The 24,163-nt window shown below is 43.0% G+C and overlaps 1 protein-coding gene across 1 annotated transcript in view; it reads right to left on the bottom strand.

Annotated features, from left to right (window-relative positions):
• Window positions 1–24,163, bottom strand: part of baiap3 (BAI1 associated protein 3) — a 155,302-nt gene that overhangs the window by 2,668 nt on the left and 128,471 nt on the right. The window contains exon 32 of the mRNA XM_068056087.1: window positions 3,024–3,229. Within this exon, the coding sequence (XP_067912188.1) occupies window positions 3,024–3,229 (206 nt within the window). The remainder of the gene's footprint in view (window positions 1–3,023; window positions 3,230–24,163) is intronic.

Below are 24,163 nucleotides of genomic sequence, written 5' to 3'. Positions count from 1 at the left end.
ATAAAAGCTAACACACCATATGCCTTCTTAACAGCCCAATTAACCTGGGTAGCAACCTTCAGGGATTTATGCACCTGGACACCAAGATCTCTCTGTTCATCTACACTACCAAGAATCTTCCCATTAGCCCAGTACTCTGAATTCCTGTTACTCCTTCCAAAGTGAATCACCTCACACTTTTCTGCATTAAACTCCATTTGCCATCTCTCAGCCCAGCTCTGCAGCCTATCTATGTCCCTCTGTACCCTACAACATCCTTCGGCACTATCCACAACTCCACTGACCTTCGTGTCATCCGCAAATTTACTAACCCACCCTTCTACACCCTCATCCAGGTCATTTATAAAAATGACAAACAGCAGTGGCCCCAAAACAGATCCTTGCGGTACACCACTAGTAACTAAACTCCAGGATGAACATTTGCCATCAACAACCACCCTCTGTCTTCTTTCAGCTAGCCAATTTCTGATCCAAAGCTCTAAATCACCTTCAACCCCGTACTTCCGTATTTTCTGCAATAGCCTACCGTGGGGAACCTTATCAAACGCCTTACTGAAATCCATATACACCACATCCACTGCTTTACCCTCATCCACCTGTTTGGTCACCTTCTCGAAAAACTCAATAAGGTTTGTGAGGCACGACCTACCCTTCACAAAACCGTGCTGACTATCGCTAATGAACTTATTCTTTTCAAGATGATTATAAATCCTGTCTCTTATAACCTTTTCCAACATTTTACCCACAACCGAAGTAAGGCTCACAGGTCTATAATTACCAGGGCTATCTCTACTCCCCTTCTTGAACAAGGGGACAACATTTGCTATCCTCCAGTCTTCCGGCACTATTCCTGTCGACAATGACGACATAAAGATCAAGGACAAAGGCTCTGCAATCTCCTCCCTGGCTTCCCAGAGAATCCTAGGATAAATCCCATCTGGCCCAGGGGACTTATCTATTTTCACACTTTCCAAAATTGCTAACACCTCCTCCTTGTGAACCTCAATCCCATCTAGCCTAGTAGTCTGAATCTCAGTATTCTCCTCGACAACATTTTCTTTCTCTACTGTAAATACTGACGAAAAATATTCATTTAACGCTTCCCCTATCTCCTCTGATTCCACACACAACTTCCCACTACTATCCTTGATTGGCCCTAATCTAACTCTAGTCATTCTTTTATTCCTGATATACCTATAGAAAGCCTTAGGGTTTTCCATGATCCTATCCGCCAATGACTTCTCGTGTCCTCTCCTTGCTCTTCTTAGCTCTCCCTTTAGATCCTTCCTGGCTAGCTTGTAACTCTCAAGCGCCCTAACTGAGCCTTCACGTCTCATCCTAACATAAGCCTTCTTCTTCCTTTTGACAAGCGCTTCAACTTCTTTAGTAAACCACGGCTCCCTCGCTCGACAACTTCCTCCCTGCCTGACAGGTACATACTTATCAAGGACACGCAGTAGCTGCTCCTTGAATAAGCTCCACATTTCGATAGTGCCCATCCCCTGCAGTTTCCTTCCCCATCCTACGCATCCTAAATCTTGCATCATAATTTCCTCTCCCCCAGCTATAATTCTTGCCCTGCAGTATATACTTGTCCCTGCCCATCGCTAAGGTAAACCTAACCGAATTGTGATCACTATCACCAAAGTGCTCACCTACATCTAAATCTAACACCTGGCCGGGTTCATTACCCAGTACCAAATCCAATGTGGCATCGCCCCTGGTTGGCCTGTCTACATACTGTGTCAGAAAACCCTCCTGCACACACTGGACAAAAACTGACCCATCTAAAGTACTCGAACTATAGTATTCCCAGTCAATATTTGGAAAGTTAAAGTCCCCCATAACAACTACCCTGTTACTCTCGCCCCTGTCGAGAATCATCTTCGCTATCCTTTCCTCTACATCTCTGGAACTATTCGGAGGTCTATAAAAGACTCCCAACAGGGTGACCTCTCCTCTCCTGTTCCTAACCTCGGCCCATACTACCTCAGTAGACGAGTCCTCAAACGTCCTTTCTGCCACTGTAATACTCTCCTTGATTAACAATGCCACACCCCCTCCTCTTTTACCATCTTCTCTGTTCTTACTGAAACATCTAAATCCCGGAACCTGCAACATCCATTCCTGCCCCTGCTCTACCCATGTCTCCGAAATGGCCACAACATCGAGATCCCAGGTACCAACCCATGCTGCAAGCTCACCCACCTTATTCCGGATGCTCCTGGCGTTGAAGTAGACATACTTTAAACCAAGTTCTTGCTTGCCAGTGCCCTCTTGCGTCCTTGTAACCTTATCCCTGACTACACTGGAACTACAATTTAGGTTCCCATTCCCCTGCTGAATTAGTTTAAACCCCCCCGAAGAGCACTAGCAAATCTCCCCCCCAGGATATTGGTACCCCTCTGGTTCAGGTGAAGAACATCCTGTTTGTAGAGGTCCCACCTACCCCAGAAAGAGCCCCAATTATCCAGGAAACCAAAACCCTCCAGCTTAAGTTCTTTGTAAACAGGGTTCTGGCAAAGTTACAATGGGGGATGCTACAAGGAAATGAACCTGCATATGTTCCATAATAATGAAAGCAAAATACTGCAGATGCTGGAAATCGGAAATAAAAACAAAATATGCTGGAAATACTCAGCAGGTCTGGCAGCATCTGTGGAGAGAGAAACAGAGTTCATATCTTAGGGCGATGACTTTCAGTGTTCTGATGAAAGGTCATCAACCTGAAACGTTAACTCTGCTTCTCTCTCCACCAATGCTGCCTGACCTGAGTATTTTCAGCATTTTTTTGTTTTCATCCTCATTAACAATCCCTATGTCAATATTTAGAACAGAGTTCTGTAAACTTCTTTTGCTTAATTAAACTTCATTGCCACACAGGCGAACAGACATAATTACATAGGCCGCCTGCATTATAAATATTGGCATTGTTTTTCTGAAAGAAAACGTTCACAGGTATTTCATGCAGATGCAATTTTTAAATATATTATTGATAGATATTGAACTTTGCTTTTTTTTACCACTGGGGTCAGGATGCGTCAGTTTCAGGAATACTGGGGAAACATTTTTTCCTTCTCCGACGATGGTGGGTTTATGGAACCCGTGAACCTCCTGCAGCGGCATCACGGCCTCCCCTGCAAAGTCATTGGTGGAGAGCCAGTCATGATCCATGACAGTGAAGTGAATGCAGGCAATGCTGTTACTGCACTGCTCCCGCGTCACTGTGCTGAAAGAGATAAAGCAGATTGCAATGCAGCATCGACAACTCAAAGAAGGAGAATGCATCCAACAGAAACAGTTCCTAGCATGAGAGATCAGTATACCAATACAGACAGACAGGGGTATGAAAGATCAGTTAACCGACAGACAGATATTGATATTAGAGATTAGTACACTGACAGGTACAGTTACTGATATGAAACATCAGTACACCGACAGAGACAGTTACTGATATGAGAGATCAGTACACCGACAGAGACAGGAACTGATATGAGAGATCAGTACACTGACAGAGACAGGAACTGATATGAGAGATCAGTACACTGACAGAGACAGGAACTGATATGAGAGATCAGTACACTGACAGAGACAGGAACTGATATGAGAGATCAATCCACCGACAGAGACTGTTACTGATATGAGAGATCAATACACTGACAGAGACAGGAACTGATATGAGAGATCAATACACTGACAGAGACAGGAACTAATATGAGAGATCAGTACACCGACAGAGACAGTTACTGATATGACAGATCAGTCCACTGACAGAGACAGTTACTGGTATGAGAGATCAGTACACCGACAGAGACAGTTACTGGTATGAGAGATCAATCCACTGACAGAGACAGTTACTGGTATGAGAGATCAATCCACTGACAGAGACAGTTACTGGTATGAGAGATCAGTACACCGACAGAGACAGTTACTGGTATGAGAGATCAATCCACTGACAGAGACAGTTACTGGTATGAGAGATCAATACACCGACAGAGACAGTTACTGGTATGAGAGATCAATACACTGACAGAGACAGTTACTGGTCTGAGAGATCAATGCACTGACAGAGACAGTTACTGGTACGAGAGATCAATACACTGACAGAGACAGTTACTGGTATGAGAGATCAATACACTGACAGAGACAGTTACTGATATGAGAGATCAATACACTGACAGAGTCAGGAACTGATATGAGAGATCAATACACTGACAGAGACAGTTACTGGTATGAGAGATCAATACACTGACAGAGACAGTTACTGGTATGAGAGATCAATACACCGACAGAGACAGTTACTGATATGAGAGATCAATACACTGACAGAGACAGTTACTGGTATGAGAGATCAATACACTGACAGAGTCAGGAACTGATATGAGAGATCAATACACCGACAGAGACAGTTACTGGTATGAGAGATCAATACACTGACAGAGACAGTTACTGGTATGAGAGATCAATACACTGACAGAGACAGTTACTGATATGAGAGATCAATACACCGACAGAGACAGTTACTGGTCTGAGAGATCAATGCACCGACAGAGACAGGAACTGATATGAGAGATCAGTACACCGACAGAGACAGTTACTGGTCTGAGAGATCAATGCACCGACAGAGACAGGAACTGATATGAGAGATCAGTCCACTGACAGAGACAGGAACTGATATGAGAGATCAATACACTGACAGAGTCAGGAACTGATATGAGAGATCAATACACCGACAGAGACAGTTACTGGTATGAGAGATCAATACACTGACAGAGACAGTTACTGGTATGAGAGATCAATACACTGACAGAGACAGTTACTGATATGAGAGATCAGTACACCGACAGAGACAGTTACTGGTATGAGAGATCAATACACCGACAGAGACAGGAACTGATATGAGAGATCAGTCCACTGACAGAGACAGGAACTGATATGAGAGATCAATACACAGACAGAGACAGGAACTGATATGAGAGATCAATACACTGACAGAGACAGTTACTGGTCTGAGAGATCAATGCACTGACAGAGACAGTTACTGGTATGAGAGATCAATACACCGACAGAGACAGGAACTGATATGAGAGATCAATACACTGACAGAGACAGTTACTGGTCTGAGAGATCAATGCACTGACAGAGACAGTTACTGGTATGAGAGATCAATACACCGACAGAGACAGTTACTGATATGACAGATCAGTCCACTGACAGAGACAGGAACTGGTATGAGAGATCAATACACTGACAGAGACAGTTACTGGTATGAGAGATCAATACACCGACAGAGACAGTTACTGATATGACAGATCAGTCCACTGACAGAGACAGTTACTGGTATGAGAGATCAATACACCGACAGAGACAGGAACTGATATGAGAGATCAATACACTGACAGAGACAGTTACTGGTCTGAGAGATCAATGCACTGACAGAGACAGTTACTGGTATGAGAGATCAATACACCGACAGAGACAGGAACTGATATGAGAGATCAATACACTGACAGAGACAGTTACTGGTCTGAGAGATCAATGCACTGACAGAGACAGTTACTGGTATGAGAGATCAATACACCGACAGAGACAGTTACTGATATGACAGATCAGTCCACTGACAGAGACAGGAACTGGTATGAGAGATCAATACACTGACAGAGACAGTTACTGGTATGAGAGATCAATACACCGACAGAGACAGTTACTGATATGACAGATCAGTCCACTGACAGAGACAGGAACTGGTATGAGAGATCAATACACTGACAGAGACAGTTACTGGTATGAGAGATCAATACACCGACAGAGACAGTTACTGATATGACAGATCAGTCCACTGACAGAGACAGTTACTGGTATGAGAGATCAATACACCGACAGAGACAGGAACTGATATGAGAGATCAATACACTGACAGAGACAGTTACTGGTCTGAGAGATCAATGCACTGACAGAGACAGTTACTGGTATGAGAGATCAATACACCGACAGAGACAGTTACTGATATGACAGATCAGTCCACTGACAGAGACAGGAACTGGTATGAGAGATCAATACACTGACAGAGACAGTTACTGGTATGAGAGATCAATACACTGACAGAGACAGTTACTGGTATGAGAGATCAATACACTGACAGAGACAGTTACTGGTCTGAGAGATCAATACACCGACAGAGACAGTTACTGGTCTGAGAGATCAATACACCGACAGAGACAGTTACTGGTCTGAGAGATCAATACACTGACAGAGACAGTTACTGGTCTGAGAGATCAATACACCGACAGAGACAGTTACTGGTATGAGAGATCAATACACCGACAGAGACAGTTACTGGTATGAGAGATCAATACACCGACAGAGACAGGAACTGATATGAGAGATCAATACACTGACAGAGACAGTTACTGGTCTGAGAGATCAATGCACTGACAGAGACAGTTACTGGTATGAGAGATCAATACACCGACAGAGACAGGAACTGATATGAGAGATCAATACACTGACAGAGACAGTTACTGGTCTGAGAGATCAATGCACTGACAGAGACAGTTACTGGTATGAGAGATCAATACACCGACAGAGACAGTTACTGATATGACAGATCAGTCCACTGACAGAGACAGGAACTGGTATGAGAGATCAATACACTGACAGAGACAGTTACTGGTATGAGAGATCAATACACCGACAGAGACAGTTACTGATATGACAGATCAGTCCACTGACAGAGACAGGAACTGGTATGAGAGATCAATACACTGACAGAGACAGTTACTGGTATGAGAGATCAATACACCGACAGAGACAGTTACTGATATGACAGATCAGTCCACTGACAGAGACAGTTACTGGTATGAGAGATCAATACACCGACAGAGACAGGAACTGATATGAGAGATCAATACACTGACAGAGACAGTTACTGGTCTGAGAGATCAATGCACTGACAGAGACAGTTACTGGTATGAGAGATCAATACACCGACAGAGACAGTTACTGATATGACAGATCAGTCCACTGACAGAGACAGGAACTGGTATGAGAGATCAATACACTGACAGAGACAGTTACTGGTATGAGAGATCAATACACTGACAGAGACAGTTACTGGTATGAGAGATCAATACACTGACAGAGACAGTTACTGGTCTGAGAGATCAATACACCGACAGAGACAGTTACTGGTCTGAGAGATCAATACACCGACAGAGACAGTTACTGGTCTGAGAGATCAATACACTGACAGAGACAGTTACTGGTCTGAGAGATCAATACACCGACAGAGACAGTTACTGGTATGAGAGATCAATACACCGACAGAGACAGTTACTGGTATGAGAGATCAGTACACCGACAGAGACAGGAACTGATATGAGAGATCAATACACCGACAGAGTCAGGAACTGATATGAGAGATCAGTTATCCAACAGAGACTGTTACTGATTTGAGAGATCAGTCCAGTGACAGAGACAGTTACTGACATGAGAGATCGGTACACTGACAGAGACAGTTACTGGTATGAGAGATCAGTCCACTGACAGAGACAGTTACTGGTATGAGAGATCAATACACTGACAGAGACAGTTACTGGGATGAGAGATCAATACACCGACAGAGACAGTTACTGGTATGAGAGATCAGTCCAGTGACAGAGACAGTTACTGACATGAGAGATCGGTACACTGACAGAGACAGTTACTGGTATGAGAGATCAGTCCACTGACAGAGACAGTTACTGGTATGAGAGATCAATGCACCGACAGAGACAGGAACTGATATGAGAGATCAATACACTGACAGAGACAGTTACTGGTATGAGAGATCAATACACCGACAGAGACAGGAACTGATATGAGAGATCATTACACCGACAGAGACAGTTATTGGAATGAGAGATCAATACAATGACAGAGACAGGAACTGATATGAGAGATCAGTACACCGACAGAGACTGTTACTGATATGAGAGATCAGTACACTGACAGAGACAGTTACTGGTATGACAGATCAGTACTCCGACAGAGACAGTTGCTGATATGAGAGATCAGTCCACTGACAGAGACAGGAACTGATATGAGAGATCAGTCCACTGACAGAGACAGGAACTGATATGAGAGATCAGTACACCGACAGAGACTGTTACTGATATGAGAGATCAGTACACTGACAGAGACAGTTACTGGTATGAGAGATCAATACACTGACAGAGACAGTTACTGGTATGAGAGATCAATACACTGACAGAGACAGTTACTGGTATGAGAGATCAATACACCGACAGAGACAGTTACTGGTATGAGAGATCAATACACTGACAGAGACAGTTACTGGTCTGAGAGATCAATACACTGACAGAGACAGTTACTGGTACGAGAGATCAATACACCGACAGAGACAGTTACTGGTATGAGAGATCAGTACACCGACAGAGACAGGAACTGATATGAGAGATCAATACACCGACAGAGTCAGGAACTGATATGAGAGATCAGTACACCAACAGAGACTGTTACTGATTTGAGAGATCAGTACACTGACAGAGACAGTTACTGACATGAGAGATCGGTACACTGACAGAGACAGTTACTGGTATGAGAGATCAGTCCACTGACAGAGACAGTTACTGGTATGAGAGATCAATACACTGACAGAGACAGTTACTGGTATGAGAGATCAATACACCGACAGAGACAGGAACTGATATGAGAGATCAATACACCGACAGAGACAGTTACTGGTATGAGAGATCAATACACCGACAGAGACAGGAACTGATATGAGAGATCATTACACCGACAGAGACAGTTATTGGAATGAGAGATCAATACACTGACAGAGACAGGAACTGATATGAGAGATCATTACACCGACAGAGACAGTTATTGGAATGAGAGATCAATACACTGACAGAGACAGGAACTGATATGAGAGATCAATACACTGACAGAGACAGTTACTGGTATGAGAGATCAATACACCGACAGAGACAGGAACTGATATGAGAGATCAATACACTGACAGAGACAGTTACTGGTATGAGAGATCAATACACCGACAGAGACAGGAACTGATATGAGAGATCAATACACTGACAGAGACAGTTACTGGTATGAGAGATCAATACACCGACAGAGACAGGAACTGATATGAGAGATCAATACACTGACAGAGACAGTTACTGGTATGAGAGATCAATACACCGACAGAGACAGGAACTGATATGAGAGATCAATACACCGACAGAGACAGTTACTGGTATGAGAGATCAATACACCGACAGAGACAGGAACTGATATGAGAGATCATTACACCGACAGAGACAGTTATTGGAATGAGAGATCAATACACTGACAGAGACAGGAACTGATATGACAGATCAGTACTCCGACAGAGACAGTTGCTGATATGAGAGATCAGTCCACTGACAGAGACAGGAACTGATATGAGAGATCAGTCCACTGACAGAGACAGGAACTGATATGAGAGATCAGTACACTGACAGAGACAGTTACTGGTATGAGAGATCAATACACTGACAGAGACAGTTACTGGTATGAGAGATCAATACACTGACAGAGACAGTTACTGGTATGAGAGATCAATACACTGACAGAGACAGTTACTGGTATGAGAGATCAGTCCACTGACAGAGACAGGAACTGATATGAGAGATCAGTACACCGACAGAGACTGTTACTGATATGAGAGATCAGTACACTGACAGAGACAGTTACTGGTATGAGAGATCAATACACTGACAGAGACAGTTACTGGTCTGAGAGATCAATACACTGACAGAGACAGTTACTGGTCTGAGAGATCAATACACTGACAGAGACAGTTACTGGTATGAGAGATCAGTAAACCGACAGAGAGAGTTACTGGTATGAGAGATCAGTACACCGACAGAGACAGGAACTGATATGAGAGATCAGTCCATTGACAGAGACAGGAACTGATATGAGAGATCAATACACCGACAGAGACAGTTACTGGTATGAGAGATCATTACACCGACAGAGACAGGAACTGATATGAGAGATCAGTACACCGACAGAGACTGTTACTGGTATGAGAGATCAATACACCGACAGAGACAGGAAATGATATGAGAGATCAGTACACCGACAGAGACTGTTACTGGTATGAGAGATCAATACAGCGACAGAGACAGTTACTGGAATGAAAGATCAGTACACTGACAGAGACAGGAACTGATATGAGAGATCAATCCACCGACAGAGACTGTTACTGATATGAGAGATCAATACACCGACAGAGACTGTTACTGATATGAGAGATCAATACACTGACAGAGACAGGAACTAATATGAGAGATCTGTACACTGACAGAGTCAGGAACTGATATGAGAGATCAGTACACCGACAGAGACAGTTACTGGTATGAGAGATCAATACACTGACAGAGACAGTTACTGATATGAGAGATCAGTACACTGACAGAGTCAGGAACTGATATGAGAGATCAGTACACCGACAGAGACAGTTACTGGTATGAGAGATCAATACACTGACAGAGACAGTTACTGATATGAGAGATCAGTACACTGACAGAGTCAGGAACTGATATGAGAGATCAGTACACCGACAGAGACAGTTACTGGTATGAGAGATCAATACACTGACAGAGACAGTTACTGATATGACAGATCAGTACACCGACAGAGACAGTTACTGGTATGAGAGATCAATACACTGACAGAGACAGTTACTGATATGACAGATCAGTACACTGACAGAGACAGTTACTGGTATGAGAGATCAGTACACCGACAGAGACTGTTACTGATATGAGAGATCAGTACACTGACAGAGACAGTTACTGGTATGAGAGATCAATACACTGACAGAGACAGTTACTGGTATGAGAGATCAATACACTGACAGAGACAGTTACTGGTATGAGAGATCAATACACTGACAGAGACAGTTACTGGTATGAGAGATCAGTTCACTGACAGAGACAGTTACTGGTATGAGAGATCAATACACTGACAGAGACAGTTACTGGTATGAGAGATCAATACACTGACAGAGACAGTTACTGGTCTGAGAGATCAATACACTGACAGAGACAGTTACTGGTATGAGAGATCAGTAAACCGACAGAGAGAGTTACTGGTATGAGAGATCAGTACACCGACAGAGACAGGAACTGATATGAGAGATCAGTCCATTGACAGAGACAGGAACTGATATGAGAGATCAATACACCGACAGAGACAGTTACTGGTATGAGAGATCATTACACCGACAGAGACAGGAACTGATATGAGAGATCAGTACACCGACAGAGACTGTTACTGGTATGAGAGATCAATACACCGACAGAGACAGGAACTGATATGAGAGATCAGTACACCGACAGAGACTGTTACTGGTATGAGAGATCAATACACCGACAGAGACAGTTACTGGAATGAAAGATCAGTACACTGACAGAGACAGGAACTGATATGAGAGATCAATCCACCGACAGAGACTGTTACTGATATGAGAGATCAATACACCGACAGAGACTGTTACTGATATGAGAGATCAATACACTGACAGAGACTGTTACTGATATGAGAGATCAATACACTGACAGAGACAGGAACTAATATGAGAGATCTGTACACTGACAGAGTCAGGAACTGATATGAGAGATCAGTACACCGACAGAGACAGTTACTGGTATGAGAGATCAATACACTGACAGAGACAGTTACTGATATGAGAGATCAGTACACCGACAGAGTCAGGAACTGATATGAGAGATCAGTACACCGACAGAGACAGTTACTGGTATGAGAGATCAATACACTGACAGAGACAGTTACTGGTAAGAGAGGTCAATACACTGACAGAGACAGTTACTGATATGAGAGATCAGTCCATTGACAGAGACAGTTACTGATATGACAGATCAGTCCACTTACAGAGACATTTACTGGTAAGAGAGGTCAATACACTGACAGAGACAGTTACTGATATGACAGATCAGTCCACTTACAGAGACATTTACTGGTAAGAGAGGTCAATACACTGACAGAGACAGTTACTGATATGAGAGATCAGTCCATTGACAGAGACAGTTACTGATATGACAGATCAGTCCACTTACAGAGACATTTACTGGTAAGAGAGGTCAATACACTGACAGAGACAGTTACTGATATGAGAGATCAGTCCACTGACAGAGACAGTTACTGGTATGACAGATCAGTCCACTTACAGAGACATTTACTGGTAAGAGAGGTCAATACACTGACAGAGACAGTTACTGATATGAGAGATCAGTACACCGACAGAGTCAGGAACTGATATGAGAGATCAGTACACCGACAGAGACAGTTACTGGTATGAGAGATCAATACACTGACAGAGACAGTTACTGGTAAGAGAGGTCAATACACTGACAGAGACAGTTATTGGAATGAGAGATCAATACAATGACAGAGACAGGAACTGATATGAGAGATCAGTACACCGACAGAGACTGTTACTGATATGAGAGATCAGTACACTGACAGAGACAGTTACTGGTATGACAGATCAGTACTCCGACAGAGACAGTTACTGATATGAGAGATCAGTCCACTGACAGAGACAGGAACTGATATGAGAGATCAGTCCACTGACAGAGACAGGAACTGATATGAGAGATCAGTACACCGACAGAGACTGTTACTGATATGAGAGATCAGTACACTGACAGAGACAGTTACTGGTATGAGAGATCAATACACTGACAGAGACAGTTACTGGTATGAGAGATCAATACACTGACAGAGACAGTTACTGGTATGAGAGATCAATACACTGACAGAGACAGTTACTGGTATGAGAGATCAGTTCACTGACAGAGACAGTTACTGGTATGAGAGATCAATACACTGACAGAGACAGTTACTGGTATGAGAGATCAATACACTGACAGAGACAGTTACTGGTCTGAGAGATCAATACACTGACAGAGACAGTTACTGGTATGAGAGATCAGTAAACCGACAGAGAGAGTTACTGGTATGAGAGATCAGTACACCGACAGAGACAGGAACTGATATGAGAGATCAGTCCATTGACAGAGACAGGAACTGATATGAGAGATCAATACACCGACAGAGACAGTTACTGGTATGAGAGATCATTACACCGACAGAGACAGGAACTGATATGAGAGATCAGTACACCGACAGAGACTGTTACTGGTATGAGAGATCAATACACCGACAGAGACAGGAACTGATATGAGAGATCAGTACACCGACAGAGACTGTTACTGGTATGAGAGATCAATACACCGACAGAGACAGTTACTGGAATGAAAGATCAGTACACTGACAGAGACAGGAACTGATATGAGAGATCAATCCACCGACAGAGACTGTTACTGATATGAGAGATCAATACACCGACAGAGACTGTTACTGATATGAGAGATCAATACACTGACAGAGACTGTTACTGATATGAGAGATCAATACACTGACAGAGACAGGAACTAATATGAGAGATCTGTACACTGACAGAGTCAGGAACTGATATGAGAGATCAGTACACCGACAGAGACAGTTACTGGTATGAGAGATCAATACACTGACAGAGACAGTTACTGATATGAGAGATCAGTACACCGACAGAGTCAGGAACTGATATGAGAGATCAGTACACCGACAGAGACAGTTACTGGTATGAGAGATCAATACACTGACAGAGACAGTTACTGGTAAGAGAGGTCAATACACTGACAGAGACAGTTACTGATATGAGAGATCAGTCCATTGACAGAGACAGTTACTGATATGACAGATCAGTCCACTTACAGAGACATTTACTGGTAAGAGAGGTCAATACACTGACAGAGACAGTTACTGATATGACAGATCAGTCCACTTACAGAGACATTTACTGGTAAGAGAGGTCAATACACTGACAGAGACAGTTACTGATATGAGAGATCAGTCCATTGACAGAGACAGTTACTGATATGACAGATCAGTCCACTTACAGAGACATTTACTGGTAAGAGAGGTCAATACACTGACAGAGACAGTTACTGATATGAGAGATCAGTCCACTGACAGAGACAGTTACTGGTATGACAGATCAGTCCACTTACAGAGACATTTACTGGTAAGAGAGGTCAATACACTGACAGAGACAGTTACTGATATGAGAGATCAGTACACCGACAGAGTCAGGAACTGATATGAGAGATCAGTACACCGACAGAGACAGTTACTGGTATGAGAGATCAATACACTGACAGAGACAGTTACTGGTAAGAGAGGTCAATACACTGACAGAGACAGTTATTGGAATGAGAGATCAATACAATGACAGAGACAGGAACTGATATGAGAGATCAGTACACCGACAGAGACTGTTACTGATATGAGAGATCAGTACACTGACAGAGACAGTTACTGGTATGACAGATCAGTACTCCGACAGAGACAGTTACTGATATGAGAGATCAGTCCACTGACAGAGACAGGAACTGATATGAGAGATCAGTCCACTGACAGAGACAGGAACTGATATGAGAGATCAGTACACCGACAGAGACTGTTACTGATATGAGAGATCAGTACACTGACAGAGACAGTTACTGGTATGAGAGATCAATACACTGACAGAGACAGTTACTGGTATGAGAGATCAATACACTGACAGAGACAGTTACTGGTATGAGAGATCAATACACCGACAGAGACAGTTACTGGTATGAGAGATCAATACACTGACAGAGACAGTTACTGGTCTGAGAGATCAATACACTGACAGAGACAGTTACTGGTACGAGAGATCAATACACCGACAGAGACAGTTACTGGTATGAGAGATCAATACACCGACAGAGACAGTTACTGGTATGAGAGATCAATACACTGACAGAGACAGTTACTGGTCTGAGAGATCAATACACCGACAGAGACAGTTACTGGTATGAGAGATCAATACACCGACAGAGACAGTTACTGGTATGAGAGATCAGTACACCGACAGAGACAGGAACTGATATGAGAGATCAATACACCGACAGAGTCAGGAACTGATATGAGAGATCAGTACACCAACAGAGACTGTTACTGATTTGAGAGATCAGTACACTGACAGAGACAGTTACTGACATGAGAGATCGGTACACTGACAGAGACAGTTACTGGTATGAGAGATCAGTCCACTGACAGAGACAGTTACTGGTATGAGAGATCAATACACTGACAGAGACAGTTACTGGTATGAGAGATCAATACACCGACAGAGACAGGAACTGATATGAGAGATCAATACACCGACAGAGACAGTTACTGGTATGAGAGATCAATACACCGACAGAGACAGGAACTGATATGAGAGATCATTACACCGACAGAGACAGTTATTGGAATGAGAGATCAATACACTGACAGAGACAGGAACTGATATGAGAGATCATTACACCGACAGAGACAGTTATTGGAATGAGAGATCAATACACTGACAGAGACAGGAACTGATATGAGAGATCAATACACTGACAGAGACAGTTACTGGTATGAGAGATCAATACACCGACAGAGACAGGAACTGATATGAGAGATCAATACACTGACAGAGACAGTTACTGGTATGAGAGATCAATACACCGACAGAGACAGGAACTGATATGAGAGATCAATACACTGACAGAGACAGTTACTGGTATGAGAGATCAATACACCGACAGAGACAGGAACTGATATGAGAGATCAATACACTGACAGAGACAGTTACTGGTATGAGAGATCAATACACCGACAGAGACAGGAACTGATATGAGAGATCAATACACCGACAGAGACAGTTACTGGTATGAGAGATTAATACACCGACAGAGACAGGAACTGATATGAGAGATCATTACACCGACAGAGACAGTTATTGGAATGAGAGATCAATACACTGACAGAGACAGGAACTGATATGACAGATCAGTACTCCGACAGAGACAGTTGCTGATATGAGAGATCAGTCCACTGACAGAGACAGGAACTGATATGAGAGATCAGTCCACTGACAGAGACAGGAACTGATATGAGAGATCAGTACACTGACAGAGACAGTTACTGGTATGAGAGATCAATACACTGACAGAGACAGTTACTGGTATGAGAGATCAATACACTGACAGAGACAGTTACTGGTATGAGAGATCAATACACTGACAGAGACAGTTACTGGTATGAGAGATCAGTCCACTGACAGAGACAGGAACTGATATGAGAGATCAGTACACCGACAGAGACTGTTACTGATATGAGAGATCAGTACACTGACAGAGACAGTTACTGGTATGAGAGATCAATACACTGACAGAGACAGTTACTGGTCTGAGAGATCAATACACTGACAGAGACAGTTACTGGTCTGAGAGATCAATACACTGACAGAGACAGTTACTGGTATGAGAGATCAGTAAACCGACAGAGAGAATTACTGGTATGAGAGATCAGTACACCGACAGAGACAGGAACTGATATGAGAGATCAGTCCATTGACAGAGACAGGAACTGATATGAGAGATCAATACACCGACAGAGACAGTTACTGGTATGAGAGATCATTACACCGACAGAGACAGGAACTGATATGAGAGATCAGTACACCGACAGAGACTGTTACTGGTATGAGAGATCAATACACCGACAGAGACAGGAACTGATATGAGAGATCAGTACACCGACAGAGACTGTTACTGGTATGAGAGATCAATACACCGACAGAGACAGTTACTGGAATGAAAGATCAGTACACTGACAGAGACAGGAACTGATATGAGAGATCAATCCACCGACAGAGACTGTTACTGATATGAGAGATCAATACACCGACAGAGACTGTTACTGATATGAGAGATCAATACACTGACAGAGACAGGAACTAATATGAGAGATCTGTACACTGACAGAGTCAGGAACTGATATGAGAGATCAGTACACCGACAGAGACAGTTACTGGTATGAGAGATCAATACACTGACAGAGACAGTTACTGATATGAGAGATCAGTACACTGACAGAGTCAGGAACTGATATGAGAGATCAGTACACCGACAGAGACAGTTACTGGTATGAGAGATCAATACACTGACAGAGACAGTTACTGATATGACAGATCAGTACACCGACAGAGACAGTTACTGGTATGAGAGATCAATACACTGACAGAGACAGTTACTGATATGACAGATCAGTACACTGACAGAGACAGTTACTGGTATGAGAGATCAGTACACCGACAGAGACTGTTACTGATATGAGAGATCAGTACACTGACAGAGACAGTTACTGGTATGAGAGATCAATACACTGACAGAGACAGTTACTGGTATGAGAGATCAATACACTGACAGAGACAGTTACTGGTATGAGAGATCAATACACTGACAGAGACAGTTACTGGTATGAGAGATCAGTTCACTGACAGAGACAGTTACTGGTATGAGAGATCAATACACTGACAGAGACAGTTACTGGTATGAGAGATCAATACACTGACAGAGACAGTTACTGGTCTGAGAGATCAATACACTGACAGAGACAGTTACTGGTATGAGAGATCAGTAAACCGACAGAGAGAGTTACTGGTATGAGAGATCAGTACACCGACAGAGACAGGAACTGATATGAGAGATCAGTCCATTGACAGAGACAGGAACTGATATGAGAGATCAATACACCGACAGAGACAGTTACTGGTATGAGAGATCATTACACCGACAGAGACAGGAACTGATATGAGAGATCAGTACACCGACAGAGACTGTTACTGGTATGAGAGATCAATACACCGACAGAGACAGGAACTGATATGAGAGATCAGTACACCGACAGAGACTGTTACTGGTATGAGAGATCAATACACCGACAGAGACAGTTACTGGAATGAAAGATCAGTACACTGACAGAGACAGGAACTGATATGAGAGATCAATCCACCGACAGAGACTGTTACTGATATGAGAGATCAATACACCGACAGAGACTGTTACTGATATGAGAGATCAATACACTGACAGAGACTGTTACTGATATGAGAGATCAATACACTGACAGAGACAGGAACTAATATGAGAGATCTGTACACTGACAGAGTCAGGAACTGATATGAGAGATCAGTACACCGACAGAGACAGTTACTGGTATGAGAGATCAATACACTGACAGAGACAGTTACTGATATGAGAGATCAGTACACCGACAGAGTCAGGAACTGATATGAGAGATCAGTACACCGACAGAGACAGTTACTGGTATGAGAGATCAATACACTGACAGAGACAGTTACTGGTAAGAGAGGTCAATACACTGACAGAGACAGTTACTGATATGAGAGATCAGTCCATTGACAGAGACAGTTACTGATATGACAGATCAGTCCACTTACAGAGACATTTACTGGTAAGAGAGGTCAATACACTGACAGAGACAGTTACTGATATGACAGATCAGTCCACTTACAGAGACATTTACTGGTAAGAGAGGTCAATACACTGACAGAGACAGTTACTGATATGAGAGATCAGTCCATTGACAGAGACAGTTACTGATATGACAGATCAGTCCACTTACAGAGACATTTACTGGTAAGAGAGGTCAATACACTGACAGAGACAGTTACTGATATGAGAGATCAGTCCACTGACAGAGACAGTTACTGGTATGACAGATCAGTCCACTTACAGAGACATTTACTGGTAAGAGAGGTCAATACACTGACAGAGACAGTTACTGATATGAGAGATCAGTCCACTGACAGAGACAGTTACTGATATGAGAGATCAGTCCATTGACAGAGACAGTTACTGATATGACAGATCAGTCCACTTACAGAGACATTTACTGGTAAGAGAGGTCAATACACTGACAGAGACAGTTACTGATATGAGAGATCAGTCCACTGACAGAGACAGTTACTGGTATGAGAGATCAGTCCACTGACAGAGACAGTTACTGGTATGAGAGATCAGTCCACTGACAGAGACAGTTACTGATATGAGAGATCAGTCCACTGACAGAGACAGTTACTGATATGAGAGATCAGTCCACTGACAGAGACAGTTACTGATATGAGAGATCAGTCCACTGACAGAGACAGTTACTGGTATGAGAGATCAGTCCACTTACAGAGACAGTTACTGTTAAGAGAGATCAATACACTGACAGAGACAGTTACTGATATGAGAGATCAGTCCATTGACAGAGACAGTTACTGGTATGAGAGATCAGTACAACGACAGAGACAGGAACTGATATGAGTGATCGGTCCACTGACAGAGACAGTTACTGGTATGAGAGATCAGTCCACTGACAGAGACAGTTACTGGTATGAGAGATCAGTCCACTGACAGAGACAGTTACTGGTATGAGAGATCAGTACACCGACAGAGACAGGAACTGATATGAGAGATCAGTACACCGACAGAGTCAGGAACTGATATGAGAGATCAGTACACCGACAGAGACTGTTACTGATATGAGAGATCAGTACACCGACAGAGTCAGGAACTGATATGAGAGATCAGTACACCGACAGAGAATGTTACTGATATGAGAGATCAGTACACCGACAGAGTCAGGAACTGATATGAGAGATCAGTACACCGACAGAGACTGTTACTGATATGAGAGATCAGTCCACTGACAGAGACTGTTACTGATATGAGAGATCAGTACACCGACAGAGACAGGAACTGATATGAGAGATCAGTACACCAACAGAGTCAGGAACTGATACGAGAGATCAGTACACCGACAGAGTCAGGAACTGATACGAGAGATCAATACACCGACAGAGTCAGGAACTGATATGAGAGATCAGTACACCGACAGAGACAGTTACTGATAAGAGAGATCAGTCCACTGACAGAGACAGTTACTGGTATGAGAGATCAATACACTGACAGAGACAGTTACTGGGATGAGAGATCAATACACCGACAGAGACAGTTACTGGTATGAGAGATCAATACACTGACAGAGACAGTTACTGGTATGAGCGATCAATACACTGACAGAGTCAGGAACTGATATGAGAGATCAGTACACCGACAGAGACTGTTACTGATATGAGAGATCAGTCCACTGACAGAGACTGTTACTGATATGAGAGATCAGTACACCGACAGAGACAGGAACTGTTACGAGAGATCAGTACACCAACAGAGTCAGGAACTGATACGAGAGATCAGTACACCGACAGAGTCAGGAACTGATATGAGAGATCAATACACCGACAGAGTCAGGAACTGATATGAGAGATCAGTACACCGACAGAGACAGTTACTGACATGAGAGATCAGTCCACTGACAGAGACAGTTACTGATATGAGAGATCAGGACAACGACAGAGACAGATACTGGTATGAGAGATCAGTCCACTGACAGAGACAGGAACTGATATGAGAGATCAATACACCGACAGAGTCAGGAACTGATATGAGAGATCAGTACACCGACAGAGACTGTTACTGATATGAGAGATCAGTACACCGACAGAGACAGGAACTGATATGAGAGATCAGTACACTGACAGAGACAGTTACTGGTATGAGAGATCAATACACTGACAGAGACAGTTACTGGTATGAGAGATCAATACACTGACAGAGACAGTTACTGGTATGAGAGATCAATACACTGACAGAGACAGTTACTGGTATGAGAGATCAGTCCACTGACAGAGACAGGAACTGATATGAGAGATCAGTACACCGACAGAGACTGTTACTGATATGAGAGATCAGTACACTGACAGAGACAGTTACTGGTATGAGAGATCAATACACTGACAGAGACAGTTACTGGTCTGAGAGATCAATACACTGACAGAGACAGTTACTGGTCTGAGAGATCAATACACTGACAGAGACAGTTACTGGTATGAGAGATCAGTAAACCGACAGAGAGAATTACTGGTATGAGAGATCAGTACACCGACAGAGACAGGAACTGATATGAGAGATCAGTCCATTGACAGAGACAGGAACTGATATGAGAGATCAATACACCGACAGAGACAGTTACTGGTATGAGAGATCATTACACCGACAGAGACAGGAACTGATATGAGAGATCAGTACACCGACAGAGACTGTTACTGGTATGAGAGATCAATACACCGACAGAGACAGGAACTGATATGAGAGATCAGTACACCGACAGAGACTGTTACTGGTATGAGAGATCAATACACCGACAGAGACAGTTACTGGAATGAAAGATCAGTACACTGACAGAGACAGGAACTGATATGAGAGATCAATCCACCGACAGAGACTGTTACTGATATGAGAGATCAATACACCGACAGAGACTGTTACTGATATGAGAGATCAATACACTGACAGAGACAGGAACTAATATGAGAGATCTGTACACTGACAGAGTCAGGAACTGATATGAGAGATCAGTACACCGACAGAGACAGTTACTGGTATGAGAGATCAATACACTGACAGAGACAGTTACTGATATGAGAGATCAGTACACTGACAGAGTCAGGAACTGATATGAGAGATCAGTACACCGACAGAGACAGTTACTGGTATGAGAGATCAATACACTGACAGAGACAGTTACTGATATGACAGATCAGTACACCGACAGAGACAGTTACTGGTATGAGAGATCAATACACTGACAGAGACAGTTACTGATATGACAGATCAGTACACTGACAGAGACAGTTACTGGTATGAGAGATCAGTACACCGACAGAGACTGTTACTGATATGAGAGATCAGTACACTGACAGAGACAGTTACTGGTATGAGAGATCAATACACTGACAGAGACAGTTACTGGTATGAGAGATCAATACACTGACAGAGACAGTTACTGGTATGAGAGATCAATACACTGACAGAGACAGTTACTGGTATGAGAGATCAGTTCACTGACAGAGACAGTTACTGGTATGAGAGATCAATACACTGACAGAGACAGTTACTGGTATGAGAGATCAATACACTGACAGAGACAGTTACTGGTCTGAGAGATCAATACACTGACAGAGACAGTTACTGGTATGAGAGATCAGTAAACCGACAGAGAGAGTTACTGGTATGAGAGATCAGTACACCGACAGAGACAGGAACTGATATGAGAGATCAGTCCATTGACAGAGACAGGAACTGATATGAGAGATCAATACACCGACAGAGACAGTTACTGGTATGAGAGATCATTACACCGACAGAGACAGGAACTGATATGAGAGATCAGTACACCGACAGAGACTGTTACTGGTATGAGAGATCAATACACCGACAGAGACAGGAACTGATATGAGAGATCAGTACACCGACAGAGACTGTTACTGGTATGAGAGATCAATACACCGACAGAGACAGTTACTGGAATGAAAGATCAGTACACTGACAGAGACAGGAACTGATATGAGAGATCAATCCACCGACAGAGACTGTTACTGATATGAGAGATCAATACACCGACAGAGACTGTTACTGATATGAGAGATCAATACACTGACAGAGACTGTTACTGATATGAGAGATCAATACACTGACAGAGACAGGAACTAATATGAGAGATCTGTACACTGACAGAGTCAGGAACTGATATGAGAGATCAGTACACCGACAGAGACAGTTACTGGTATGAGAGATCAATACACTGACAGAGACAGTTACTGATATGAGAGATCAGTACACCGACAGAGTCAGGAACTGATATGAGAGATCAGTACACCGACAGAGACAGTTACTGGTATGAGAGATCAATACACTGACAGAGACAGTTACTGGTAAGAGAGGTCAATACACTGACAGAGACAGTTACTGATATGAGAGATCAGTCCATTGACAGAGACAGTTACTGATATGACAGATCAGTCCACTTACAGAGACATTTACTGGTAAGAGAGGTCAATACACTGACAGAGACAGTTACTGATATGACAGATCAGTCCACTTACAGAGACATTTACTGGTAAGAGAGGTCAATACACTGACAGAGACAGTTACTGATATGAGAGATCAGTCCATTGACAGAGACAGTTACTGATATGACAGATCAGTCCACTTACAGAGACATTTACTGGTAAGAGAGGTCAATACACTGACAGAGACAGTTACTGATATGAGAGATCAGTCCACTGACAGAGACAGTTACTGGTATGACAGATCAGTCCACTTACAGAGACATTTACTGGTAAGAGAGGTCAATACACTGACAGAGACAGTTACTGATATGAGAGATCAGTCCACTGACAGAGACAGTTACTGATATGAGAGATCAGTCCATTGACAGAGACAGTTACTGATATGACAGATCAGTCCACTTACAGAGACATTTACTGGTAAGAGAGGTCAATACACTGACAGAGACAGTTACTGATATGAGAGATCAGTCCACTGACAGAGACAGTTACTGGTATGAGAGATCAGTCCACTGACAGAGACAGTTACTGGTATGAGAGATCAGTCCACTGACAGAGACAGTTACTGATATGAGAGATCAGTCCACTGACAGAGACAGTTACTGATATGAGAGATCAGTCCACTGACAGAGACAGTTACTGATATGAGAGATCAGTCCACTGACAGAGACAGTTACTGGTATGAGAGATCAGTCCACTTACAGAGACAGTTACTGTTAAGAGAGATCAATACACTGACAGAGACAGTTACTGATATGAGAGATCAGTCCATTGACAGAGACAGTTACTGGTATGAGAGATCAGTACAACGACAGAGACAGGAACTGATATGAGTGATCGGTCCACTGACAGAGACAGTTACTGGTATGAGAGATCAGTCCACTGACAGAGACAGTTACTGGTATGAGAGATCAGTCCACTGACAGAGACAGTTACTGGTATGAGAGATCAGTACACCGACAGAGACAGGAACTGATATGAGAGATCAGTACACCGACAGAGTCAGGAACTGATATGAGAGATCAGTACACCGACAGAGACTGTTACTGATATGAGAGATCAGTACACCGACAGAGTCAGGAACTGATATGAGAGATCAGTACACCGACAGAGAATGTTACTGATATGAGAGATCAGTACACCGACAGAGTCAGGAACTGATATGAGAGATCAGTACACCGACAGAGACTGTTACTGATATGAGAGATCAGTCCACTGACAGAG

This window comes from Heterodontus francisci, chromosome 24, assembly GCF_036365525.1.
Source record: "Heterodontus francisci isolate sHetFra1 chromosome 24, sHetFra1.hap1, whole genome shotgun sequence".
Taxonomy (NCBI): domain Eukaryota; kingdom Metazoa; phylum Chordata; class Chondrichthyes; order Heterodontiformes; family Heterodontidae; genus Heterodontus; species Heterodontus francisci.
The sequence above is the reverse complement of the archived record's forward strand: the minus strand, read 5'-3'. Positions and strand labels throughout refer to the sequence as shown.